Source organism: Maylandia zebra, linkage group LG18 (assembly GCF_041146795.1).
Source record: "Maylandia zebra isolate NMK-2024a linkage group LG18, Mzebra_GT3a, whole genome shotgun sequence".
NCBI classification, from domain to species: Eukaryota; Metazoa; Chordata; class Actinopteri; order Cichliformes; family Cichlidae; genus Maylandia; species Maylandia zebra.
This window is the reverse complement of record NC_135184.1, coordinates 29,689,989-29,701,276: the sequence shown is the minus strand read 5'-3', so window position 1 is coordinate 29,701,276 and position 11,288 is coordinate 29,689,989. Positions and strand designations below refer to the sequence as shown.

The 11,288-nt window shown below is 38.7% G+C and overlaps 2 protein-coding genes across 3 annotated transcripts; both read right to left on the bottom strand.

Moving 5' to 3' along the window:
• Positions 1-202: 202 nt before the first annotated feature.
• Positions 203-4,689, bottom strand: selenop2 (selenoprotein P2). Of its 2 annotated transcripts, none has more exons than XM_023153304.2 (5): positions 4,579-4,689; positions 3,708-3,966; positions 2,794-3,006; positions 2,367-2,475; positions 203-1,211 (listed from the first exon to the last, which is right to left on the bottom strand). In XM_023153304.2, exons 2-5 carry the CDS (start codon positions 3,932-3,934, stop codon positions 933-935), a joined length of 828 nt encoding a protein of 275 aa, XP_023009072.1. In that variant the 5' UTR covers positions 3,935-3,966; positions 4,579-4,689; the 3' UTR covers positions 203-932. The 2 variants fall into 2 exon arrangements, with proteins under 2 accessions (XP_023009072.1, XP_024661944.1); XM_024806176.2 differs by having other exon boundaries at positions 3,708-3,962; positions 4,579-4,669.
• Positions 4,690-7,980: 3,291 nt separating this feature from the next.
• On the bottom strand, positions 7,981-11,175 carry si:ch73-382f3.1 (uncharacterized). Its single transcript, XM_004565322.5, has 4 exons — positions 10,726-11,175; positions 10,326-10,485; positions 9,710-9,885; positions 7,981-9,525 (listed from the first exon to the last, which is right to left on the bottom strand). The coding sequence occupies exons 1-4, from the start codon at positions 10,873-10,875 to the stop codon at positions 9,142-9,144; spliced, it is 870 nt and encodes a 289-aa protein (XP_004565379.1). The 5' UTR covers positions 10,876-11,175; the 3' UTR covers positions 7,981-9,141.
• Positions 11,176-11,288: the final 113 nt, after the last annotated feature.

Below are 11,288 nucleotides of genomic sequence, written 5' to 3'. Positions count from 1 at the left end.
TCAAATAAATTCAATATACAGCTTGAATTTTCACTTAATAGATAAAATAATAAATCACTCGGTGTCTACATAACTAGCAACAGACCATTGGTTTAAGGGAAAAGAAGAAGTTAAACTAAATTAATTGAATCCATTTAACACTGCCTTGCTACTGCCAGGTTTTTGTAATTACTAAAGTTAAAAAGGACACATACCATAGACGTAAGACAGAAGAGTCAATTTTAATGTTAATTTTTAATAAAAATCACTTGGTCTCTATATCTGCTTTTTTAAACAAAACAATTTATAGTTTCTTTCCACACTCTGAATTCATAAGAAGAAACATGAGTCACACAGCAAACATGCAGTGAATAACAGTGTGGGCTAAGCCTGTAGTGGATAAGGTGGGTCAAACAGAAGCGAATACTATGAATGTCTTCTACATGCAACACAGTGTCTAATAATTACATATGATTAGTATACTCAGTTTTAAATAACCTCCTGTATTCCTTAAATGAAAAGTTGCAGCAAAGAACAATTAGCACACACAAATCACTACAAATATTCATCATGAATCATGCTATTAATGGTAGTAATATCCCCTTTAAACAGTAATCTGACAGAGGTTTGCTCAGCAGCATTGCACACCCTCCCCTGGCTCTGTGTGGGTGACAGTAACTCTTGATCCATCCCATCTCACCACACACATCCATCCACAGTTTTCTGCAAGCAGCTTTTACACTGCGGACTTCATTAATGTGAGGAGATGGTGGAGAATGGTTACTTTATCCACACAGAGATGTGGAGTGTGGAAATGCCAGGAGACAAACCACAGTATAATCACTGCTTAATTAGACAATACAATAAAATAAAAATGCACAAAAAACATTCAGATTCTAATCAAACTACACTAAAGCAAATTACAAATGTTAGTTATCAGTGCTGCTGCCAGATTAATGATCATGTTGGTGCTGCTGATGGGGGGAATGGTGGTGGTGGTGATGAGAAGTAGAATCACCCTGATCCTGCTGATGTAGCGACTGATTCTGGTGACTGGAATGTTGATCGTGGTGGTGTTGATGAGAGGGGGGGTCATCATGATGATGGTCGTGGTGGTGGTGGTGGTGAGTCCCTCCAGAAGCTGTGTCTGCCACTTCTGAACCTTCGTCAACAAGCTGAGCTGTGCCATTCTTTCTGATGTTGTTACCACCGACAGATGAAGTAGAATTATGCTGGAAAAGAGGAATACACAGTCACACACACCATATTCATTATTCTTGAGTTAAAGCTGCATCACACTCACAATTGTCACATTTATTTCGGCCACTTGGCGGCAGCATATTGAAGTAATGGCACAACACTGATGTAGTAAAATGTTATCAACTTGCTATTAGCTATCATTAACATTAGCTAATGTTTCTGATTAATAATCTCTACCTTGTTTTTAGTCAGCCTCATTTCTGTGAAATGCTCTGCTGTTCTTAAAACCCAATTTCTACTTTTTCCTGTTTTTTTTTTTCAATCAAACCAGTTTTATTCCCAATATTTAGGGCCAACTCAAGACAACTCAACTAACTACAAGAGGCCAATCTACCAATAAATCCCAGTCAAGTTAATGTGAAGCTGACCAACAATTCCTTGCCAGTTCCTCACTATGAAAAGGAAACATTACAGAACATAAAAATATTGTGTAGTTTATCCATTCCTCCATCCATTCATTCATTCATCCATCCATTCAGGCATCCATTCATCCACCAATCTAGTCATCCATCCATCCTTCCATCCTTTCATCCAACCATCCACCCATCTTTCCATCCATTCATCCATCCTTCCATCCATTCATCCATCCATCTAGTCATCCACCCATCCAGTCATCCATCTATCCATCCATTGATCCATCTATCTATCCTTCCATTCATTCATTCATTCCTCCATTCATCCAACGATCCATCCATCCGTCCAACCATCCATCCATTCATCCTTCAGTTCATCCATCCATCCATCCATCCATCCATCCATCCATCCATCCATCCATCCATCCATTCATTCATTAAACCATCCATCCATCCATCCATCCATCCATCCATCCATCCATCCATCCATCCATCCATCCATCCATCCTTTCATTCATACATCTATCTATCGTTCCATGAATTCATTCATCCATCCATTCATCCAACCATCTACCCATCTTTCCATCCATCCATCCTTCCATTCCTTCATCCATCTATCCTTCCATTCCTTCATCCATCCATCCTTCCATGCATCCATTCATCCCAGATGTCATAGGATAAATGACGGGGTACGCCCGGGTCTGTTGATTAGTTCTGTGAACTATAACATTGGACTTCATTCATTTCGCACACATTTTTCCACTGATCACTCACAGTGCAGTTACAGATATTTTTCTGATAAGTTGCTCTGATTGCAGCCTCTACGAATGGGTGATGCAGAAAACTGTAAGGCATCACTATATGAAAGGTGAGGAGACCACACCTGGAGAAAATGAAGCAGAAAGAGAGGGAGAATTGAAACTCAAATTCATAACGTCCACATGATGCATATAAATATGAAATGTGTGTGGAACTAAAGGAAGAACAACTTTTTCCGTCTGCATGGGGTTTTATACATGTTCTCTCCTCTACTCCTTCATGTACACATCATACCATTATCTACATTACCCTGTTTTAAGTCCTGCTATCTATGTAACCGTTCACATGCATGATTTAAAGCAAAGTTCAAACATTTAAAGTGTTTTGCCCTAAATAAAATCAAAAATATGAGGTAAATGTCATGAGGGCAGGTTCATCTCACCTGTCATAAACCAGGAAGTCATCTTTGTCTCCGTCCAGAGCCTCCCACACGTCATTTTGAAGAGGTTGCTGCTGAAACACGGGGACCCCGGTGGGAGCACTTCTCTTCAGCTCCCAATACATTGCTCTGGAATGAGCGTCACGCTCATTTACTATTATGAAAGACACCTCAGTCATGTTGCTGCGATTCAGCCTATCACGCAGGCCTCCAATTCTACGGATGAACAGATGGAAGAGAAGATAGAGAGCTGGGTATAATCTCACATCGCTGTTAATCTGGACAGTTGGAAAAGGTTTTTCTAGAATCACAGGACGTCAAAGCCTCGACTCAAGGAACACGGAGGGCTTGTCTGTCTTCAAGTTTTAAGAGAAAAAAAATAAAAGGATGATAAATCTTTACTACACTAATTGTGCAGCAGAATCATGTTCAGAGGCTTATAAGAGGAATTCTGAGCAACTGTCTCTCCACAAGAACACCTTTTGTACAAAGATCATGTTTGTTTTACATTTTTCTTAATTTTACTCTTCAAAATAAGACAAAAAAATCAGCTCGGATTATATGGTCTAATAATACATAATTCTTCTTATATTGTTAATATTGGTATACTGTAATGTTGTATCCGAGCAATTTCAGTAAACACATGAGAGATTTAAGGTCTGTATAAAGATGGTGTGGATTCCTTTTCTGTTTTTCCTTTAACAACATGCTATCTAGAAGTCTATTTAAAATGACTTTTTTTAAACTAAAATACAAATTTGAGGACTATCGGGAAATAGTGTTTCAGAAAATAACAAGACTATAGAGAAAATTGTATTATTAAGAAGCCAGTAAAAAAATACATACAACTGGTTAATGGGTTTACTCTTCAAAATAAAACTTAAACATAGGAGTTTTAACTATTACAACTTTCTTACTTGGATGCCTGCCTGAGGCAGAACTGTCAGGCAGCCTTCAGCAGCGCCACTACAGCCACGTTTCCCAACAGGTCTCGCATGGGTGCATATCCCTTAATGTCCCACTGGGGGGCAGGTTTGCAGATCCTGGAGGCATCATTGTCCCCCTCCACAATCAGAGTGCTGTGTGAGGCCCACAGCAGGCCTGGCAATGCTGCGAACAGCCACAACATCAAGAGAGAGCCCATTGTCTCTCCCTGGCAGCCTGGACTGTATCTACCTGACAAGAAAGACATTGTGCAATAATTGAAAAAACAAAAACAACAATTTTTTTGCACCTGATGTGAAGAAGTGAAGAGAAAAAATCTTTTCCAAGGCTTTGTGGCACAAAGTCAGGGAAAAGGAGATAGCACATGCAGACTAGGCAGTCTGGGGTTCAATCAGTAGCGCTCAGTCTGATCCAAAAATAATTAAAAGAGCAAAACATCATTGTGTCTGTCTTTACATGCGAAGATAATCTGCAAAAAGAGCCGGGGTAAACAGCGGGCACAGAGGTATTTTGGGGCACATGGAGAACATGCAAGCATCAAAGCAAAGACAGACAGAGACAGACTCAGAGTGTACTGTCTCTCTGTTTCAACGTGATCTGGATCACTTTTGTTAGATAATTAAAGCCTTTTCGGGTCGCCATTTCTTTTCCTCTCCTAATTTAAATGTTTAGATGTATAACAAGTATTAAAGTGTACAAGACAGGAACAGATCTCTGTGGTTAAACTGCATTAGTTGGAATTCCACAAAAAACACCCCTACAATAGTTAATATGTTTGACCTTCAGAACAAAAGACTTAAAGCCTTAAAAACAAACACTTTAAGCCCAAAAAGATGATCTTACCTTTTCTCTTTCTCTGTTCTGCGACCCACACATGCAGACAGTAAACCCCTGTTGTTTTTAAAGCCTTTGAGGCTGACTAGCACTTCCCCCAAATCAAACAGAGACAGAGACAGAAGGAGAGGGGGGAGAGAGAGAGAGTGTATGTGTGAGAGAGAGAAACTAAACAAAGGACTTTATTTGAATGCAAGTAAATTTGAGTAAAATCACACTCTTTATTAATTTAATGGACTACCACAAAATTCTGGTTACCTTGTTGACTGAACAAGCAGTTATTGATTAGGTGGTTATAACTATTGAGTGGACCGATATGAAACATGATATTCATGGTTCCTCGATTCCCTGCACATTTTTGGTAATTCGACTTCTAGGCTATAGCACGGACTCATCTAGGCTGTAGCACTATGTGAAGATCATGTGGTTTTGAGAAAAAATGTAAAAATAATATTTGGATAATTTAGATTTAGTTACGATGAGTGAGATTTAGTGCAGACTTTCCTTGAGAATGAAATCTACCCTTGGTGCTACAAGGGTATCCAAAGGTTTTTACTGAGCCCACTCTTACTCTTTAAAACCGAAAACATTACCACCCACCTCTGTTGTACTTTGTGTGTGGTGTTAAATATCAGATGTTAACTCCACATTACACTATAAAAAGCTGGTGAACACAGTAAACATGCAGTTTTTCAGCTGCTCAATCATAGTTACCTACCTATGCGAGCCAAGCTTTAGAGTGTGCAAAGGTGAATGCCACCATGACAAACAAACACAGGGAACCATTTAAGAAAGAGCTCAAAGGCCAAAAATCAGTGATAATCAACATGAAAGACTCAACTTGAAAAAATTTACTAAAAAGAGCTGTTTGATCAATAAATAGGGATGAGCACGAAGACCATGCTTTGTGTGAACTTTGCAAAGTTGATGGTTAATCTTCAAAAATGTAGAAAAATACAAGATCATCTGTTTACACTGACTTAAAGTTTTCTTGCCATTGAAGGTTAACAAATCAAATCAAATCACTTTTTATTGTCACATCACATGTGCAGGCACACTGGCACAGCACATGCGAGTGAAATTCTTGTGTGCGAGCCCCACAAGCAACAGAGATGTGCAAACACAACAACACAAACGAGCAAAATACAAGAATGGCCAACCTGAAACTAATAAATATATGTACAATATATAATAGTGTATGCATTTCTGGATGTGTATACTAAATATTTTCCTACGTGTGTGTGTGTGTGTGTGTGTGTGTGTGTGTGTGTGTATACACATTTTTACAAATTAAATAGTAAAAAAATAAAATAAAATAATAATAATAATAATAATAAAATATATAAAATATACAGAGTTGAATATGTGCAAAACAAGTGGCATTTATATACAGTGTACATTTATATACATTTATATACAAGCCAGTTGCAATGTAAATAAATATATTGGCTTTTATGTTACCGATTTGCTCAAAGTCCAACCTGGGTAGCTGTTTGTTTTATGTGGGGAAAAGTAACACACATGACCTGAGATTAAGTTACAACAGTGGGATTTAATGAGACTTGGGTTTAAGTTTTATCACTAGTAAATTAATATGCTTTCATTTTTATTCTAGCATCCAATGTTAACTGTTACTGTGAGCTGCCTGACATGGAGAACGTGTATAGCTGCAGTCAGAAGTTTCCATCCACTCATGAGCATGAATGTCATAGTCATTTGGGGCTTTTAACGACTTCTTTGAACTGTTATACGGATGATCTTACAGTTACAGCATTACCTTAATGACTTTTAGAAAAAAAAGATTCCGGTGCACAAGTTTAAATTTATTGGATTTTCTCTGATCCACACAGGATCAAAATTATACATACAGGCTCAAATAGATACATGCATTCATTTAAATCTTTTAATAAGTATTGCTCAAGGTTCTACAATGTCTTTCGACTTCTTGTTGGGGATCATAATTGAGCACAACTGGGAGTTTCTCTTTGCCGGTGTACAAAGGTAATGTTTACTGTATTGGCCAGAAGGTCTCAGGAACTCAGGTATTATAGTTATGTATTTTATAAATTAGGTTTTATTTTTATTTTAACTTTTCGCTTTTAATTTAATTGAGTTTTTATTAGTTTTTGTAGTCTTTTTTGTTATTATTGTATAAAGGGTATATATCAGAGGCAAGATTTAGGAAAATGAGTATCACAAAAAAACCCACAGACCTCCATCCAATACCTCAATAGTCGAGTTTTACCAGTAACGTACCAAAACTAAGTATTTTCCTGTTTTTTTATTTATATTTTAGCTAGTTTTCCAAATTCACAAAATCATGTTACTTTAATCTTTTTTTGCAAGTTTTTATTTCTGTTTCAGTTAATAAAATTGTTAAGTGTGTTTCCACATCTAGTTTAAGTGAACTATAATAACCTCGCAAACAACTATCAAAAGTAGAAGTTGGTCGACTGCTTTGTTAAGGTCTGATAGTAGACCTAAACTGTCCCCCTCAAATGAGAGGAAACTGGTTAAGAACCACTAATGTTCGCATTTGCTATGAACTGGGAACTGCTGGAACACCGGGGTCACTGTGCACAGAGGAGAGATTTTTACATTGCCATGGGAGTGGATGCCAACCAAGAAAGAAGCCTCTGCTTCAAAATCAGCAACTTGAGCCTCACTCATGAATGAGAAATGGAGGCTTTCTGCAGAAAGGTTTTATGGTAAGACAAGACAAAGGCTGAGCCTGTTGGCCTCAGTGACAAGAGGTATGTTTGGAGGAGTAAAGGAGAGACTTTCAACTTAAGAACATTGTACCAGTGGTGAAGTATGGTGATGGTAGCATCATCCTCTGGGTTTGTTTTACTGCCAGTGGTACTGGTACTTTGCACAAAGTGGACCGAATAATGAGAGAGGACTGCCTCCAAATGGACCCAAATGTATTGGAGTCTCAACATCACAAATTAACAGCTAGACGGTTGAAACATGGACATAATTGGTTGTTCCAACATGACATGATCTCAAACACACAAAGCAGGCCAACATTAAGCTGCCAGAATGGCCTTCCCAAAACACTCAACAGTATCGACAATTTGTGGATTAAAAGTCATGTCCGTACCAATGGAAACAGCTACCAAAGCTGTCTGGTTGAGGTACAACTTGCTAAGGGACATTTAATAAAATATTAGTTGAAGTATGTATATATTCAAGCTTCTGTATAAATTTTGAGGTTGACTTAAACTATCCAGAAAATTTGAACACTTCAAAACAGAGCAAAGGGGAAATTCTCAGAGTGAAATTTACACTGTAGTGCAAAATTAGGTTATTCACCAGTGCAGGATTTACTCTTATTTCCTTTTCCATACATCGTTTTTGGAACCTTCTTGAAAAACAGCGAGGGTCTCAGTTGTGTACATGTGACCAAAATAAGGTACAGAAATTCAGTTTTATTAATGCTTAAACTGGAGAGGTATGATTGAACAATATAGTTTGATACTAAACCCATGTTATGGTTAAAGACATAAATCATGTGCTTTACATCCCACCCAAAAAAACAAAAAACAAACCAAAACAAAAAGATTGAAAATAAATAAGAAAAAAAAAAAATCACAATGTCGAGGGAACACTCTGTAATGAGATGTGTCTATATGAAACTTAAATAAAGTTAAATATTCCAAATGCTAATTTTATTATACATGTAAACAGAGCCAGCAAATATCAGCCAAGCTCAGAGACACTTGACTTTAAAAACACAAGCATCAAACTTGTCAGGGTTTGCGCAAATGACTCCTCTAAACAATTCTCAACTACAATCAGTAACAAGCTACATGGTACACATGCTCTGCACATGTTCAAGCTCACAGTGGGTCAGCATTTTCAGAGGTCCATCCCTGTTTCCTGCTGTTCTGCCGTATCAGTGTCCTTTGCTTTTGGTGCTCGTTGCTCTCAGTTGCTTTTATATCGAGAATTGTTTAACAACTCATGACATATCAGATTTTAATGCACACTATACTCTTAGCCCCACGTCTCAATGTGTATGCTTATCATTGTTAAGGGCTCACTTGATTTTAACCCAATCTTCCCCTATGTTGAACTCATTAGTAAACATCTAGCTCCAAAGCAGGAAATGCAGTCTTCTGGTGGAAAGTCTTGTTTCACTTGTAATAAGCTTCACTGTTTCCCCTACCACCTCTGGTCTCATGATGGTAGTTGGATTTTGCCGAGCACCTATTCTGCATTTTAGTCAAGCTAAAGGAAGCTGAGATTTAAGCTGTTTCAAATAGATTCTCTTAATGCCACGCACCAACACCAAAGCTTATATTTTTATCAATACCTCTTTGGCATCAGGGACCTGAAAAAAAAAAATCTGTATCTGATTCTAGATGGGATAACAGCAGGGTGGGGAGAAAATACTACAAGTAAAACTGTAGGCTAGCCTGAGCATCTCTTATCAGCTGATCACACGCATATAAGCATTTGAGAGTGCAACCAGTTGACATAACAAAAGCAAATTCACGTCAAGTCATTCAAGGAGGAGATACAAAGCACAATAATTCAGCTTTAGTCTTTAGCAATTCACACAAACTGCTAAGAAGACAAAACACCTATCAGTTCTTCCTCATCATTATCTCCAACTTCAGGGGGACTGTCGCAGGTGGCCATGAGCCCCAGGCCTAGCTCTGCCAGCTCCTCGCAGCTCATATCAGTCGTCACCATGATCTTAGTCTCCAAACGGTTACACAGAGTCCTATAGGAGGGTAACGGGTAACCAATCTCTCTCAGGTACTCGTACCCCTTGGTGCCAACTGCACAGCGGATATTCCGGGCTTTCAGGATTGTCTCCGGAGACCAGACAGCACGTCGGGAGCGTTTGGTGAGTGACAGGGCTCGGATCTGATCCTCATACAGAAAATTCTGAAGACCCTTTTCAAGCCGGTCAAGTCGATAAAGACGCTTCTTCATCTCTTCAGCCTGACAGAAACAGGAGTGTATGGTTAGTTTGGGCCATTTTATTGCACATAACACTCATTATTTTGTAACAACTTTCATAATAATTTGCATAACGCAATAAAACCTTACAATGCTCTCCAAAAAAAAAAAAAGAAGCCCAACAGACCAGGCTTTGATTTGCAGGGGAAGTCATCAGCTGTCCTACCTCTTTCTGTAGCCTTGCAGTGTGTTGCATCTCCTGCTCCAGCTGTTTCCTAAGCAGCTGGCAATGTGTGCAGGGCTGCTGATCTTCAGATGTTCTGTCCGCATCTTCCTCCTCTAAGCCAGGCAAAGGGGTGCGTCTGGCATAGCCATGATCCCCGAAATTCAGCTCCTTCTCCACTACACCAAAACACAAGGGAAAAAAGTGCAATTAAATTTCTGAGAACTAGAGTAGAAAAACATCCAAACAAGAAGATATCTTCTTAAATATTTCTGCAGACATGGAGCAATAACTGTACATAGAACTTCTGGGTTTTTCTGTTGAGACAAACATTTCTATTTTTTCTGCAAAATGCTCATCTACATTTACGAGCAACCAGACAACACTGCTTATGTGCAATGTGTTGTTGGGCTGTTTTTACTGTATTTTCCAATAGAAATGCTTTCTACAGCAGTTCATGATGTGAAAAGTAAGAGATAACAGACAACTATACAGTAAGTGTCGTGACCTTTCATACACAGCAAGCATTTTGTAGTTCACCAAAAATCCATCCATTGAATTCAATTCTAATCAGAGTAAAAAGGATCCAGAGCAACTTTACACCTTAGATTTCCAGTACCTGGCTCAGGTTTCAAAGGGTGCAGGATGTAGGGAACCGTGAATGCGGGGTAGGGAGGTTCTCCAACATTGAACAGAGTGGGGATAGCATTAGGTTTCAGCTTCTTCCCCCCAGCTGGAGACCTGGCTATTTCCTCAAACTGGCTCTGCTCAAAATGGTCCTTAAAGAAATGAAGCAAGTGCAAAGAAGACATACACTGAATCAAAATAATGAAAAACCAAAAGACATGAATTATAGATATTATGACAAAAGGTTAAAGATTGACAATTAGCTGAACTCAGAAGATAATTATCCGGTGAATAAATATATAAATCCTAATTCTATTTATTCAATTAATCCATGATTCTAGTCTGTTTAGATTTGGTTCTACTTTTTTTCTATTACTATGTTGTAAACTTACTTGACAGAGTCTGGAGTGAGGAGTTGGTTCAAAGTCCCGTCGACAGTTCACCACCCATTTCTTCTTCCGCACAGGGTCTTTGGGGAACCGAAACAGCTGCTTGCCTATGCTGGTTGAATTGGAGCAGTTTGGAGCGGAGCAGCCACCCATTGCACACACAGTCACAACAAACAGCAACAGCACAGCTAAATGTTAAGTTAGCTTGGCTTACAGTACAGCTCAGCTGTGACTTTTAATCATTACTAACTGCGTGCACGCTCTAAAAACGAGAAAATGTTACACTTGCATCAAACGTTAACTTGTGGAAAGCAAAGTCATGCCCTGTAGATTTTTAACAGAAAAAAACCCCACGAAAACAACTTATATCATCTTAACGGGGATAAAATATAGCTGACTTTGTTTGAGCCAAAATGGCGTACTTCCCCACGGTGGTCAAGTATAGTGACGCACTGTTTGTATGCGTCTGTCGGGAATGCCTGATTGAAAATACCACGTACCGCGCAAAAAGCGAAACAGAAGCGGTCAAATGAAAACATAAAGCACACACGCTTGATAACGTTTTA

What these genes read in the sequence shown, in the direction of transcription:
- si:ch73-382f3.1 (XM_004565322.5), bottom strand. Translation starts at nt 10,875, where the DNA reads ATGGGTGGCTGCTCCGCTCCAAACTGCTCCAATTCAACCAGCATAGGC. An exon ending in CTCACTCCAGACTCTGTCAA is followed by an intron (nt 10,486 to 10,725) that starts GTAAGTTTACAA and finishes CATTTCTTTAAG; the next exon opens with GACCATTTTGAGCAGAGCCA. An exon ending in CCCTTTGAAACCTGAGCCAG is followed by an intron (nt 9,886 to 10,325) that starts GTACTGGAAATC and finishes GTTTTGGTGTAG; the next exon opens with TGGAGAAGGAGCTGAATTTC.